Source organism: Chelonoidis abingdonii, chromosome 1 (assembly GCF_003597395.2).
Source record: "Chelonoidis abingdonii isolate Lonesome George chromosome 1, CheloAbing_2.0, whole genome shotgun sequence".
NCBI lineage: Eukaryota > Metazoa > Chordata > Testudines > Testudinidae > Chelonoidis > Chelonoidis abingdonii.
The window spans coordinates 119,079,120-119,095,903 of NC_133769.1; the positions used below are offsets into that span (position 1 = coordinate 119,079,120).

The following is a 16,784-nucleotide window of genomic DNA, read 5'->3' on the forward strand; positions in this document are numbered from 1 at the left end:
GTTGTAATTTCATCTCCTGCTCTGTGAAGGGACAGGCATCTGGGTACCAAGACACCTATGCATTCTTGCACTTATGATTTATCTGTTTCATAAAGCTTTTTATGGGAAAGCATGGGTTATTTGGCTATCGCAGGAGATGTGACTATACTATTTCCTAATCTGTGATAACTACATTTTGTTTCAATAAACGCGCATTGGGTAAGAACAAAGCCACTGTTTGAAGTAGACATTTTCATTACTAGAACACAAGATTCCAAGATGAATCAGTATTTTTCTGTAACTCAGATCAGTTTATGCAAACAGAAAATAACTTTGAGTTGTTTAAAAATGGGGAGGAAATGGAGAATCCTATAAACATTTAATTCAAGATCAATACTGAAACTGAATTAAGGGCAAAATGTCAGTACAAGTTTTTATATTCATCTGACATCCAAAGCTAGGAGAACATAGAGCTTTGGGGTAAAGATAATTAGCTAACAAGTCTGCTATTTAGAGAACATAGACAAGTTTGCTTACACTGCAGAGAGATGTTGTCAGATACATGCCTTGTTGTTCTAGGAGAATCCTTTCAAAATGTGTTTTTTCCATCCCCATTACTTTAAACCTGCCTCATTTCCTTCAGCAAATAGACAAACACTGGTAATCTCTTGTCATCATTACTCAAACTTCCTTGCTGCCATTCACACTTTTCTCTCCATATCCCCACTTTCCTATCTGTTCATATGCCACTGCCAAAGTCAACTTCCTCTCCGACTCTGCCCATGTTATTTTCCTTTTTACCTGTTTGGAATCCCATTGCTTGTCATCAGTCTCTTACGTATAATTCAAGCTCCGTTTTCTCACTTTTAAGGTCCTACATAACCTCACCCTACCTTCATCTCTCCTCTCCATCCTCTTCTTATCTCACTCTTGGTGTCTCCTTTACTGCCTTCTGTGCTTGTAACAGTTTTCCGTTTCTTGTTGCATAACAGACCGCTCATGCACAAGTGTCTGGCATTCCATATGCGTGATCATTATGATTATTATTTATATTGTGTGGTTTGAGAGCCACTAAATGCAAATGAAAAGGAGTTGTTTGGGATTCCCCAGTGATTAGGAGTGAGAACTTCCACTCCTCAGAAAGAAGTGGAACGGGAAATGATATGACAGTATGATACAATATCTTGTCACCCATGCTGCAGTACAGCATCAGGGTCTGATTTTATGGTACTCTGAAGCTCCATGTGACCACTTTGGATCTTCAGCTGTTAGTGGTTGAGCACCGCTGCTTTAGAGAATGCGAGGATTCTATCATTTTGTTGATGTGTGTTGGCTATCACTTAATCTTAGTCTCAGTAACTATAAAGTTGCTTGTAGTATTCTCAGATCTTTCTAGAGGAAACATTTAATATAACACTGAGCTTGACGTACTTTTTATTTTATGGGGTATAGAGCCATCCGCACGTTATTTAGGAAGTGCTGAGTGTATGGTTGCTGTTTTTTGGCTTAAAAAGCAGCAGTTACATCAACTTTAGCCTACTGATCTTGAAGAGGGAAGCTTATATGCCCAGTTCTGTTTCAAACATGTCCATGCTGACATCTTCTACAGGAACCAGAAGGCAGCCTTTAAACAGTCTCCTAATCTATGAACTATTGGAACTCATTTACAAAACTCTTCTTAAACATTGCATAAATATATTGTCCCATACTATAGAATCGTAATTTATAGTTCTTTTTCCATGATGATACATTATAGCTCAAAGATATCTTAATTAAAGCTATCTTTAGATAGTTTTTTCCTCAAAAAGCATTTTATCAAAAAAATCCAATTTAAATAATCAGATTTTTTAAATCATTGATTTATTTATTTAGTTTTTTAATCCACCCAGATTTGACTTTTTAGTCATAAAGTGATAATATTCTTTACTGGGGCTCCCATTGTCTGTTCTGAATTCTCCGTTCTGATGTGTGATTCCAGCCAGTGCTTGTTAAAGTATCTGGTCTAATCCTAGAGAGAATATATGACACTTGGGCATGTCTCATTCTCTTCTACACTCTGTATGTAATACATAAACTGAGATGCACGTATGGATCATAAATCTATTAACAAAACTTGCACATTCATCACGCACCCATGATTAACTTGTGCAAACTGAAGTGCTGTGATACAAATTACTGTGTTCTTTGTGCTTTTGGCCTGTGGGGAAGTGAAGGGCCCTATAGGATCCACTTGCCAGTAAAAGTCCTGCATTGGGTTGACCTGTCCTTTTATCCTTGGAAAGGTAAGTTTTTGGCTCTACATGGATCCCCTACTTCCAGGTTGGCCATGGGGTATCGCTTGATCATCATAGGATACTTCCATTTCCCCAGAAGTTGATACTGAAGTCTTTTTCTTCTGGTTACTTCTGAACAGCTTTGAAAACTACTTAAAGGGGTACTTCTCTTTTAAGAACCTTTGAATTGCACTGAACTGTCTCTGAAATCTGGCATGTTTCTTTATATGATGAGGATCAAGAGAATGGAATTGCAGGAAGCTGGAATCTGTTGATCTTTGCAGTGTTTGCTCCCTGAAGAGTCACTGAGCCAGAGGGATAGTTTTTTGGTTTTTTTTAGTGCTGTGGCACCGGTAAATGGTTTTATACTGTTGGAATCTGCTGCTGTAATGTTGAGGGTGTTGATGAGATGGAAACCATTAACTCTGCACCATCAGTTATCAAAACAATTCTTTTGTATGCTGGCAGCAGTGGGATTTCTCTTGCTCGCATTTTCCACATGACTTGTTATCAAGTATGACAGCTTGTCCTGTGCAATCAGTATCATGTTAGTCACATGAGAAAGGGTCGTTGTCCACAAAGGCTGCTGCCTTCCTTCCAAGCAGGGCAGGGTGAGGCATATGTTAAAACAAGAGGCTGTATGTGTGTGTACTTGTTGGTTTTGATTGTGAAGTGATACTTCAGCGATTCCAAGAGGGGATATTGAGGAAATTGATGAAGCTTTAGTGTGTGGCTGCTCATTACCCAAAACAAGGAAGAGTTCTTCTCCTGAATTTATGGTTCAGGGTGAGAGAAGAAGTGTTTTGAGAGGAACTTGGGAAGCTAAGGAAAATAGTTTGAGAGGAGGAGATAGTTGCATAATTGTGGGGCTGAGAAAAATGAAATGGGACTGGCCATCCGCATTTTTGAACTGTTCACTTCAGGAACTGTAAACTTTTTCTGCCGACTCATGCATTCAGTTGGCATGAGTGCGCTTCACACAGGTAGCTACAACTGGAGAGTAGCATGTGTATATAAACAATTCTGAAGTCCTACCCATGTTCAGCTAGATTGATTTAGGTAAACACTTCCAACTCACTTTTCAAATACAGATGTCACTGGAAGCAATGCTAATGAATATCAGTAGGCTGTTTTTAAATATCTAAAATGTGAAATGTGGGAAACAATAGTCATGAATAGAATCACCATGGAGGATACAAAGATGAAACGTGGGGGGACCGAGTGGAGCCTCTAAAGGAATGCTGAAGGTTGTAAGGAGAGATCAGAACCAGGGGAACATAATCACAGAAGCCTAGTTAGTGGAGAAAAGTTATTGACACTGTTGAAGGAAACAGAAAGCAGAACAAATGAGGGCCGATAACAATTAAGAGTTGCCTGGCAGAGTTTACTGATTGAACAGTTTTTGAGTCAGCAGTTTTTGGAGTTAATGGATGTAGACCAGTCTGGAGCACATTTTAGTGAACTGGAGGAAAAGACATAGAGAAAACAAGAGCAGACCGTTGGTTTAGTGAGCTCAGGGGAAATGACTGTAGTTAGATGGAACAGAGATCGTTAGGACAAGGGAATATAAAGGCTTGTTTGAAAGTTTCTGGAAAGGAGCCAGAAGAAAAGTGTTGAGAATGGGGGAAAGGGAAGGAAAAAAGGTTGGCTAGGTGTTGAGAGTCCAGTGTGGAACATTCTTTTTAAGCACCCGTTCTTTGTGGCTTATACCTTTTCCCAAAGAGCATTTTTGTTGGCTCTGTCTCAGCCCAGAGGTGAACTCTTTCCCGGCAGTTAGATTAAAATCCAATTTGCAGTTTCTGAAAGCCTTGACTGTTCAATGTGTTTTCATATGTTCAGAAATAGTTTGACTTTTCCGGATCATAAGTCAAACACCTGGCATATTATACCATTCTGAATGAAGACAAGTGGTGTTGACATGTCTGAAATAATTTGGTTCAATTGTTAGAATATCTAGAACAAGAGTTTGGAAGCTTTGTATTAGATGATCTTTTGTGACCTGTAGACGCTATATGAACAAGAGACCATAAAGCCCAGAAGATAAAAGGGCTACCTAATAAAGATTTTGGGATTCTTCAGTCCCTGGAGTTTGAGGTGCCTTTTGTTGGTTGACAACTTCCTTGGATTTTTTTGTGTATGTAGTTCTGTAAAGTTTAGTGTTCAAAATAATGAAATATCAAATTATATTTATTCTCTGTATTTAGAGGAGACAAATGTGACTAGATGTGTTATTAGTGTTGTAACTTCTGATGCTGTCTGCTTTGATTTGGTGTCGTTTGATATGGTTTTGACTGACTAGTTGTTTGCATATTGCTTATTTGCATCCTCTGGTTTATGATTAGGATGGTTTTGAAAACTACTCTTCAGTTCATTTTTGGATTTAAAATAGTGTTCACTATTTGCTGTTTGTGCCCTTCCTTTTAGTTGTTGACTAATGAATTTGTTAAAACACTTCACATATTCTTATTTAAACCAAATAGAGTACTCTGCATGTGTGCAAGATAGACTATTACATGGATTATACATTGATCATGTGTCATAAATAGATAGCTAAGGGTTAATGTTTCTTTTACCTGTAAAGGGTTAACAAAGGGAACCAAACACCTGACCAGAGGACCAATCAGGAAACTGGATTTTTCAAAGTCAGGGAGGGAAGTTTTGGATTCTGAGTCTCTGTCTCTCAGCTATGAGAAGCTTCTTTCTTTCTTCCTTATCTTCTGTGTCCATCTTGTAATTACAGGGTAGAAAAACAATTATAGGTTTATGTTGTTTTGGGTGTATTTACATGTGTGTAACTTGCTGGAATGTTTCAAATTGGATATCTTTTTGAATCAGATGTTTGTTCATGTTTTCTTATAAGCAATAGCCCTGTATTTGTCATCTTGAGCAGAGAATAATTTGATGTCTTTGTTCTTTCTTTTTTATTAGAAAGCTTTCTTTTTAAAACCTGTTTGAGTTTTCTCTGGTTACAGGAGAAAGGAAAGACAGGGGGGAGGGGAAACACACGCTTTGTGTTTAACTCTCTAGTGTCCCAGGGCAGGAAGACTACGGGGAAGAGAGAGAGAATCTTTTCTGTTTCCTTGTATTTGGGTTGTCTCTTTGTGGAAGAAAAGAGACATGTTTCTTAGGTATTGTGATGTAAAAGAGATTGCATCAATACTCTCAGGTTAGCCAGAGAAGAAGTCTGAGGTGGGAGAGGGAGGGGGAAGGGAAGTGGTTTATTCCATTGTTGGAGACTCAGCATCTGAGTCTGGGGGTTCCCCAGGGAAGTTTTGGGGGCTCAAGTGTACAGGCACGGATTCCTGTGTTGTGGCAGTGAGATTAAGATCCAACTGGTAATAAGCTTGGAGGTTCATACTAAGCACCCAGATTTTGGACGCTAAGGTCCAGATTTGAGAAAGAGGCTTATGATATGGTGCAGCGATGTGGGAAGTAAGAATCCAGGTGCCAGTAGGAATATATTTTCTTTTTCCCTGCTAGGGGTTTGTAGCAGAGAGAAGGGTTTGGTTTCAAAAGGAGCAGAGAAAATTTTTTTTTTCTGTTTCTCTTCTGCTCAGCTTGGCTTGCATTTTTAGCAGGGAGACATTAAGGGTCTTTATATAAACAATAGAAGCAATTGGAAATTAAGTACCCAGCAATACACACATGCAAATAAACTGGTTTTTCTAGTAAAACAGTAGCCAGAAGAAGAAAAAGGACACGGTTGCTAGGCACTGTTGCCAGGAGACAACAGAGAGCCAGACAGTTCAGACAATAACCACACAGAGGGGACCCCAACTACAAGAAAACAGGAACATGAACTTCCAAAGATGCCCTAAAGCAGGAACGAGCGATGTAGGTGATGGGGTTGTTTCCGTTGCTGGTGAACCGCTTCTCCGCTGGTGCACTTGGTGGTATTTTCAGGCTCTGGCTGAGCCTCTTTCGGTATGGTTGTCTGTTGCTTCTGCCAGTTCAGGCTCGGTGGCCCCCTCTGGCGTTGAGGTTGAGATGTGGTTGCAATTGCTGGTGCTGGTGCTAGCTGTTTCCAGTTCCGGGCCTGGACTGGAGGTGCTGTGGCTGGTTCAGCTGTTGGCAGGGATCCGGGTCCACTACCTCTGTCTGGGTCTCTGGTAACACAGACGGGTTCCCTGTGGACGGCTTTCAGGAACAGGAATGGTTGGGAAGTTGCCTGGTTTTGCTGCGTGGTAACCTTTCCTACTCTCTTGGCCCGCATTCACCTGGTTGGCAAGTCTTCCCCCAGTAGCATAGGGATGGAAAATTGTCATAGACTGCAAAAGTCCACGTTCCTGACCAGCCTTTGTACTGGACAGGCAGTTCAGCTGTAGGCAAGTTCCACAGCTTTGTGACATGAAGGGGTAAATGGTCACTTTGGCCTTTGGGTTGAATGAGTTTGGGATCCCACGAAGGATTGGTGGATAGCTGACACTTGTGCCCCCGTGTCTCTCCACGCGGTAACCTTCTTTCGCCCACTCTCAAATGTTCCCTTCGCTCCAAGGGGATTTGAGAGGTATCTGGCCTGGGGATCTTTGGTGGTGTGATGGTGGTGTAATGACTTGCACCCGGGTGGGGTTCTTTGGGCAGTTGGTTTTTATATGTCCCAGTTCATTACACTTATAGCATCTTCCAGCTAACGGGTCACTGGGTTGAGGTGAGTTACTGGAGACTGGTGAGGTGGAAGGATAGGGTGTCTGTGGCTTTCCTTGGTTTGGAGGTGGGGTTTTGGGTTGCCCTCAGTTGTAGGGTTTATTGTTGGTGTGCCCCCTGGGGTTTTCATTCCCCTTTACAGTAGCTTTCTTGCTTTCTGCCACTTCCATCCATTTGGCTCCAATCCAATAGTGTTCACTATTTGCTGTTTGTGCCCTTCCTTTTAGTTGTTGACTAATGAATTTGTTAAAACACTTTACATATTCTTATTTAAACCAAATAGAGTACTCTGCATGTGTGCAAGATAGACTATTACATGAATTATACATTGATCATGTCATAAAGCTCCATTGTAATATATGTAAAAAGCGGTCAGACTTCATGTAGCTGTGGGAAGCTGAACTCTGTTCTGTGCAACTAAATTCTAGATTCTTTACACTTTTTAAAATTTTTATATCAGCCACCATTATTTAACTCTCCTGGCAGATAGTGCATCTTTTGACCAACTTCTCTGGTTTGTTTCAGGGCCCCAGCAGTCTGTAATACCACAAGCTTTGGTGAAAGAGGTTCTGGAGAAGCTTAAGACAGAAATTGAGGAGGAGCTAAAACACCTTGATGAAGAAATTTTGGAAGGTCTGTGCTTGTTGGTGAATATTTCCCCCTCCCCCCATTTATTTCAGTTGATGCAACCTTATCTTATAATGCTATAGTTCTTCAAGTATGTGCATTCTCCATTGTAGCATGTGTGTGCTTCTGTGCACTCTTGACTAGAGATTATAAATAGCAGGGTCTGCGCCTGTGCAAAGCAGAGCCTTGTGCTTCCAGGCAAGGACATATAAGGAGGCATGGACCTGCTGCTGCTCCAGTTCTTTCCCAGCCATCTCCAGCTTGGGATGGAACAGTTTTGGTGTCTGCTGTTTGCCCCTGAATTTCTTGCATCACCTGTTGTGGCCTATGGCACTTCTCCAGATTATGCCTAAGACTGAGTCCTGCCAGACCCGCCAGATGTCTCTTCTCTGTATCAATGGGCTCCCTAGCTCTCTCTGGTGTTTCGGAGAATCTCGTGTCCCATTCAAGTGTAAAGTATGCACTAGGTTTAAGGGCAGGTCCTGCAAGGATAGAGAGGATAGACTGAAGCTCCTCTTGAAATATTCTTTAGCTGAAGGATAGGGTCTGTTTCTCCCCCACTATACATCAGCCTCAATCTCTCAAGCTGCACAGTTGACTTCCAGAGCTCCAGAGGAGGTTCCAGAGATGAAGCCCTCTAAAAGGAAAAAGCTCCTCATGCCTGTGTTGAGAGTATCCAATAGGGACACTTCTTACAGCTAACTACCCAGAGACCTTGCTTCCCATGATGGGTACAACTGAGTCTGAAGCTGACACTGGTACCAAAACCTTGGTAACACCTAAGAAGTCATCTTGATAGGAGGTCTTCAGTTAAATAGAACCAAGAGAGACCTGCTTTGGTACTATCTGATGCCTCTAGTCACCGAGGTGGATCTAAAACCAGGGACTCTAAGACTGTCTCAAGGGCTTTGGAACAGACATCCTCTTGGAAATATTGAGGTCAGCCAGACCGACCCCTGGCTCCCTGTCCAGGACTACCCTCCATGAGATATAAATACTTTGAGCACAGAGCTGTCATCTCGTCTGCCTTTCTGGTATTGCATGCAGCATCCCCAGTCCTACATCAATCCCCATTATTGTCTTAGGCTCTTACCATTTGCTATCATAGTCCACCAGCACCCTCTGGATTCCTTTACCCTGAGGATCTCCTCATCTTGGAGAAACCAGAGTCCCCTGTCTTAAGGGGTACTGTAAGAGCCTCTTCCCCCAGTGCTGCTTCTACAGTTTGGTGACCAGGGGCAGTGAGTTGTATGGGTCTGTAGTGCCCGGGCTCCAGGAATATTCAGGACCGGGGGGCCTGGCTCCACCAATGTTCGGAGTCTGATCTCTCCCCTGGCCCTGCCTGTTGCCCCCCCCACGCCTCCACTTGAGTGTCCCCTGTCTGCCGCCCTCACGCGCCTCCCTCAGGCCCCAGAGCATCCCTGCCTCAAGCAGGCGGCTGCTCCGCGCTTCGCTCCCTTGCTGCTGCTGGTGGTCGCTGCTGCCTACAACACAAGAGTGTTGCCTGTAGTAGGTCGAGGCGGCTGCTGCACCTGCGGAGGAAGGAGGCTTATACATGATTGGGAACCCTTCCCTCTCCTGGCACCCACTGAGAGGCAATGCTGAGGGGGCTTCTGGGCGATGGAGTCTGGACCTCACTTGAGCAGCTGCTGGGGCTTGGGTGAGTGTCTGATCATGTGATCCATTGCCCCCCCCCCCCCCCCCGCAGCCAGCACTCCGCGCAGCCCCATCCCCCATGAGGCTATGGTGAGGGACAGCAGGCTGCAGCAGGGGAGGAGGCCACATGTGATGGCAGCCCCTGGCCCCACCCACCACAGGAGAGGTGAGGGGGCTTCCTGGACCTGAGCAGCTGGGGCTTGGGTGAGTGTTGTGACACTCTGCCCATTCTCCCCACCCCACCACCACTGCCCCCAGTCACTGCTCCTGCCCCATGCTGGACAAGGGACAGCCCCATTCCCCCATCCCCCAGTGAGGCTATGGTGAGGGGCAGAAGAAGGGGAGGAGGCCACACATGATGGCAGCCCGCCCCCGGCACCCACCACAGGGGAGGGGAGGGGGTTTCCTGGACCTGATAGGGGCCTTAAGAGCACGGGCAGTGACAGTGGTGCAGGATAAGTGTGCTACTGGGGGGAAGAAGAAGGGCGCCCCTCCCCTGGAGCTCACTGCTGCTGGTGGGGAGAGTATTGGGTGGGAGGGGTGTCCTCTCTGGCTCTAGCCCTGTGGCAGCCTTTTTGCACCCAAGCTCCTCATCCCTGGCGCTGCACCCCCAGCCAGAGCCCTCACCCCCTGCACTCCAACCCTCATCCCCAAAGTCCTCACCTGAGGGGAAAAACACACAACTTCAGATTGGCAGACAGTTTGGGGTATGATCGTGTTTAGCACAATACTTGATTATTTTACTCTCTTTAAAGTATATAATTGGTTGTATATGGGTACAACAAAATATAATGTATTGAAACAAGCGAGTGCTGCTTCTGACTTTCCACTTTTAATTGGCCCTTGTAATCTTGTGGTGCCAGCTCAGTGTAGCTTCGTTTTATCTCAGCAACAAATTTTTGATTTGTAGGACCAGTAATAATCAACAATGAATATATTCTTAATAAAGTTACCCAGAGGAAAAGAAGAAAAGGGTAATTCATCAAGTGACGGCCTGAGTTCGACACCCAGCTTTCAAACTGAAGTTATACAAAAGAAAGATGCAGCATATCTCCAGGATAAGAAAAGATTTATGTGGTTGGAGTACAATATTGAATTAGAGCTTTTTGCTCAGTCTGCTAAAACTGTTCTGAAAAGAAGATCTTAATATTTTCTACAAAGGCCAAACCAACATTTATTTCATCTGGATTTCAAAACTGGAGACAATGCGTGGTTTTACATCACACGAAAAATCGTGTCACAAGGAAGTGGTAATGAAGTATGCTGCTCTGCAATCGCAGGTAAATATTTCTGCACTAATGTCGGCCAGTTACAGAAAACAATCGCAATCAGCTAGGAATGCACTGCACAAAATCTTTAACAGTGTTCAGTATCTAGCTCAACAAGGAATAGCATTACGTGGACGTAATGAGTGATTGAGATTCGATGCAGCTCTTGTTGCTATGCAGTACAGATTCAGAGGAACTGAGACATTGGCTTAGTCGCACAAAATGCCTCTCACCTGAGGTTATTAACAAAATAATCAAAATGATGGCGCTAAGACAAATTGTGCAAAAGGATAAAGACTTCAAAGCTTTACGCCATTGTAATGGATGAGACTACTAATTTGTCAAGGAAAGAACAAGTAAGTTTTTCTTTAAGGTTCTTTTCTAGTGAAGACTGGGAGATTTATGGGGAGTTTATTGGGTTTTACCAAACTGATGTAAAGAATGCTGCTTCTCTTTTCAAAATTGTAGAAGATACATTTCTTTGGTGTGATTTGCACTTTTCTGATTGCTGGGGACAGTGTTACGACGAAGCCAGTAATGTGTCTTGCAAATTTACTGTGGTCCAAAGCCAGAGTGAAGGATTGAGAGTCAAGAGCAGAATTTGTGCATTATGCTGCACAGTCTCTTAACCTTGCTATGCAGGGTACCCTACATAATATTCCAGAATGTCATGATATCTTTTCGATGGTGAAAGATCTCAATGCATTCAGGGAGTCACCAAAGCGTATGGCAGCATTCAGAGAGTTTCAGAATGAAGCGGAGCCGCCTTTATGACCATTGTGCCCAACAAGATGGACGCTAAGGATCAATAGCATTAAATCACTGCTTCACAACTACAAGGCCATGAAGAACTGCCTAGATGAATTTATAAAAGCAGCAGAGAGTCCTGTGGCACCTTATAGACTAACAGACGTTTTGGAGCATGAGCTTTGGGGGTAAATATCCACTTCATCGGATTCACCCACGAAAGCTCATGCTCCAATATGTCTGTTAGTCTATAAGGTGCCACAGGACACACTTTCCTGCTTTTACAGATCCAGACTAACACGGCTACCCCTCTGATACTAGATGAATTTAGTTACTCTTCAGAAGAATTTGCCTCAAAATGTAGTGGATTCTTGAAGCAACTTCAATCTTTTTCAATGTAGTTTACACTAACAGTTCTTGTGAAAGCCATGGGTCCAATAGAAGAAGCTAATGCAAAAATTCAAACCCCAAACATGTCATTGGCAAGTGTTATGAAGAAAGTTGGCCTGTTGCAAGAGATGTTGAGCAGGATGTGCACCGACTCATCATACAATCACTTCTGGGAATCAACAGTAGAGAAGGCAAGAAATCTTTATTTAGATAATCCTACAAACTTGAGAAAATGCAAGCCACTGATCTGGCTCACCATGGAAGCCTTCCTTACACCTTCAGTGACCCCAAAGAGAGTTTTCATCAAATATATGTTGGGATCATTGATGCTTGGAAAGTTGCCATTGAACAGAGGTTTTCAACAGAAAGTTTTACATTTGCAGTAAAATGGGAGAAGCATATAACTGATGCAGCAAATGGCTCAAAACAGGACATAGTCCCAATAAGTGAAGCTTTCCATGGTGACATTAACATGAACAGGCCATCTCTCCATTTAGAAATGTTGAGTGATATTTTCAGATCAAGAAATTAGCAGCTTAATTTGGTGAGCGAAGTGAAGCAATTTCTGAAACTAAACGAAGGCTTGAGTGACATGTCAAAGTTACAGTTCTCTTGAAATTATTCTACGCCATTCCAACTACAACCTGCACCCTCTGAAAGCTCATTCAGTTGCCTGCGCAGACTGAAAAATTATTTGCGAATGACAATGGGCCAAGAATGTCTAAATCACTTGGCATTTCTGCACATTCATAAGAACTCTACCTCTGAATTGGACACTGCAAGTCTCCTGGATGACTTCATTTCATGAACCAAACAATGGCGAAAAGTGTTACCTCCTAAAGAACATGGCAAAAGAAGGGGCTACATTTGTTTTAATTTTAGAAAGTATTTGCTTTTGAGGGTTATTGATCCAAGAGTGCCTGGTTGTTTCCATATTCGAAAGAGTATTAATGAAGTTGATATTCTTAGTGAAGTAATTATTTCTTACGATAGTGGTATTGTGGAATATAGGAAAACTGTTAAACGCTTACTGTTTCCAGTCCATGTTTTACATTTTAAAAAGATATATAAAATATATAATCGGCTTACAAGGCAGGTGTGTGGCGAGGGATGCAGGACTTGGACGTGTAATGAGCACCACCAGAAATTATACAAACCTGTCGCTCCTTTATGCATGAGAACAGGATCTGATCCATCGTCTCTGTTACCAGTACTAATGCCCAAAACACCTCCCCCCCCCATTCTACTCAGAGAATGACACTTGGAGGTTTCCATACAGGGATCTGTTTTAGCACCCTACTTCTCTGGGGACATACTCTGAGGAGGCCTTTCCCGCAGACGCCTCAGATTCCCTAGAAACAATTGCCCTTCACAACCCTTCTCCTGTCCACTTCTGCAGTGGGCCTGTTGGAACTCCTGGTTGCATTATGGTGATCAGTTTTATAGCATATGAGCCTGAAAGTAACACCAACAAGAACACCTGCTAGTACTGCAACAGCCATCGGCACCACAAGATCACTTCCTGGTACTGCAAGTTCCCATGGTATCCGAGGAGACCCATTGACTGAAGAAGGGTCGACCTTTTAGCTAAGTCAGCGTCATCCTGTGGTGAGGTGGTAATGCCACCACCGCCCTCCTATGCACATGACTTTAGGGCCTTCCAGGACTTAATGAAATGTCCCTTTGAATCCCTTCAGATTCCTTTGGAGGAGGTCAGGAATCTGTGTTCCCTAGTGGACATTTTACATATCATGCACCAGAGTAAGATCACTCTACCTATCAATGAGGTCCTGTTAACGCCAGCATGTACTCTGTAGCAGGCACCTGCCACTGTTCTGTCTACTTGAAAACAGGCAGGCAAAAAATTACATTCTGACCAAGATAATGGCATATGTCTCTCATCCCGTTGCTGACCCTACTTCACAGTAGTTATGTGGCAAGTGTCCTGGTCTCCTGAGGGAAGTGCAAAATACTGTGGATGACCTATCTGAAGAGCTCAGGCTCTTCAGTGGCCACAAAGTCTCCTTGCTCCATTCCTTTAAAGACCCTAGGACAACATTAGAGCTACGTTAGCTCTACAGAGCCCCTAGAAGGGGATCCAGACCCTCAGAGAAGGAGAACATCATGGTTCATGACCGCTCAACATGCACCTTCCTCTAAGTGACCATTTTGATAACCTGGTTGAAGGTCTTAAACGACGTCTTCCTCTAGATCTTCTGCTGCATGATTCTGCCATCCACCATCCCTTTGGAAACTGCCTTTCCCACTTCCTATGTGTTTGAGAACTCATTACCTCAGACAATTGAGCTTGTTTCCCCATTAATTTGTTGGTAAAGGGTTCTATTCCCTATATTTCCTGGTTTCCAAAAGAGGCGTGGTTGGAGACCGATTTAGACCTTGGGAGCCTGAACACCTATGCCCCATTGCAGCACATCAGGATGGTGATCCCTGGATTTGGAGGACTGGTTTATTGCCCTTGATTTCCAAGATGTTCACTTTTATTCATCCTTCCAAGAAGCATTTCTGCTTTTTTCCATAATCTTGGAACATTACGAATAGCCTGTCCTTTCCTTTGGGCTCTCTGTGGCCCCAAGAGTGTTTTTATGAAGGACCCTTCAGCAGTAGTGGCCCACCTGCATCAGTTGGGCTTTGCAGTCTTTCTGTATTTGAATGACTGGCTCCTTAGGGGCTGCTCTGCCCAAGAGGCTGAGTTAGCAGTGACCAAGGCCCAGGCCTCTCTAGGCCTCTGAATCAATCTAAAAAAGTCCACGTTTACACCATTCCTAAAAACGGACTTTGTTGTGGCTATGCTAGACTTCTTGGGCAGGTAAGCCTTGCCAGTAAGGGACAGATTCTCCACTATGTCCAGGCTGATCTCTGCTCTACGGCAGAGCCCAAAAACAACTGCAAGCAGGACCTGCCTACAACTCCTGGGCCACATGTTGGCCACCACATCTGTTATGCTGCATGTGAGACTGCACTTCAGATGTCTTCAGGCATGTCTAAAGACTACTATGCTGTGAACAGAGAGAGCTGAGGTGATGACAACGCTAGTGGCCAAACATATCACCGTACCTCACTGAGTACTGGATTCTCTCAGGTAATGGAAAGGTCGTCTGAAGGTCTGCATGTGGTAATCCAGTGTGCATGTCAGCACTTTCTTCATGACATAGAGGAACACTTTCAGGGTAATATTGGACAACAGGCAGCTATGTACTTCATAAACTGATAAGAAGGAGCAAGATCTTAGTCCTTACGTGCAGAATTGCTAAGGCTGTGGAACAGGTGCCTCTCCCGTCATATGGAAATTTCTGCGGCTTACCTACCGTGACTTCAAGCAGTCTGGAACTGTGCACTGACGAGAAACTGCTGTTAGAACTAAAAGTGGGAATTCAACAGCTCTGACATTCACAGTATCTGCCAAACATGGGGCCTCCTGAAGACAGACCTCTTCGCAGCTTCAACCAATATGAAATGTTTCCTTTTTTTGGTCCTAAGAGGATATGTCTACAATTCCTTGCCCTACTAGAACCTTGGCTCTGTGACCTGCTTATGCTTCTAATCCTCAGGAGTTTGCTCAAACTGAGACAAGAAGAGACGAGGTCTATTCAGATAGTGCCCTCATGGCCGAGACTAGCTTCTTAGTGGTACTCAGATCTACTTCATCTCTCTGTGGCAATGTCTCTCTGCCTTCCCCTCAGGGAGGATCTCCTATCAGAGATCTCCAGCTCTCTAACCCATCCCAACCTTTAGTCTCTGAACCTGAAGTCTTGGCTCCTAGATGGTTCTCAGGCATAGAATTACATTTCTCAGCCAACTTTCAGGCGTTTTCCTGCTAGAGAAAAGAACTTACTACTTGTAAGATTTACCGGCAAAAGTGGAAATGCTTTCATTCCCGACGTTTTCACTGCTCATTGCAAGCCTCAGAAGCTCCACTCCCAAGGATCCTATGTTACCTGTTGGCCTTAAAGACACAAGTTGCGTCAATTAGCTCAGTTTGAGTATGCCTGGAAGGTATTACTGCCTTCCACTTGCCTATAGAAGGGGTTTCAGCCTTGGCCCGTACACCAGAGCCAGATTCCTTAAGGGTTCATGCAATTTATTTCCCCCTATCCAGAGCACCTCTTGTCCATGGGACCTTAATCTGGTCCTCAGCGCCTTGAGAAATACCTTCTCTCCCTCGTTTGAACTGATGGCTACCTGATCTCTCTCTCACCTCTCCCTCCAGACTTCATAACTGGTTGCCATCACCTCAGCGAGAAAATGGAAGAACCCAGGGCATTTGTGGCAAACTCATCATACACTGTTTTCTACTGTGACAGGGTTATGTTGTACCTTCATCTCATTTCCTGCCTAAAACCTTATTGGAATTTCATGTCAACCAAGAGATTCGTTTTTCAGTTTTCTGTGCCTTGACAAAGGAGACTAGTGTTCACATACTAGACATTGGGAGGGCCCTCACCTTCTATCTTGATAGGATTAAGATCTTTAGAGCCTGCCCCAGACTGTGTGTTTTTACAAAAGGCATCAGGGACAGCCAATATCCACTGAAAGACTGTTAAAGTAGGTTTTGGGTTGTATCTTGACCCACTATGAAGTGGTGGGTTTACATCCCTCATAGGGTAAGTCTACTTTTATAGCCCCCCTGAAAGATCTCTCCATAGCAGATATCTGCAGGGCTGCAACCTGATTCTCCATTTACATGTTCACCAAATATGCCATCCTACCTGTGTCCAGAGTGAATTGCCTTGATTTATCTCCTCAGCATCCCCCTCCACGTTGAGATGCTGCTTGGGAACCTCCTTCTATGACGAGATAACTGGCTCTGTGGACATGGGGAAAGCAGTGGACGTGGTATATCTTGACTTTAGCAAAGCTTTTGATACAGTCTCCCACAGTATTCTTGCCAGCAAGTTAAAGAAGTATGGGCTGGATGAATGGACTATAAGCTGGATAGAAAGCTGGATAGATCATCAGACTCAACAGGTAGTGATCAATTGCTTGATGTCTAGTTGGCAGCTGGTATCAAGCGGAATGCCCCAGGGGGCAGTTCTGGGGCTGGTTTTGTTCAACATCTTCATTAATTATCTGAATGATGGGTTGGATTGTACCCTCAGAAAGTTTGCTGATGAAACTAAGCTGGGGCCAGAGGTAGATACCTTGGAGGGTAGGGATAAGGTCGAGAATGACCTAGATAAGT

At 43.8% G+C, this 16,784-nt stretch overlaps 1 protein-coding gene across 5 annotated transcripts in view; it reads left to right on the forward strand.

The window, feature by feature from the left end:
* Nucleotides 1–16,784, forward strand: part of BCL2L13 (BCL2 like 13) — a 79,131-nt gene that overhangs the window by 13,596 nt on the left and 48,751 nt on the right. For 4 of the 5 annotated variants that reach the window (XM_032789339.2, XM_075069582.1, XM_032789343.2 and 1 more), the window contains one exon: nucleotides 7,422–7,529. The exons of the other annotated variant lie outside the window; for it this stretch is intronic. In XM_032789339.2, coding sequence (XP_032645230.1) covers nucleotides 7,422–7,529 — 108 coding nt within the window. The remainder of the gene's footprint in view (nucleotides 1–7,421; nucleotides 7,530–16,784) is intronic. 5 annotated transcript variants of the gene reach the window in all.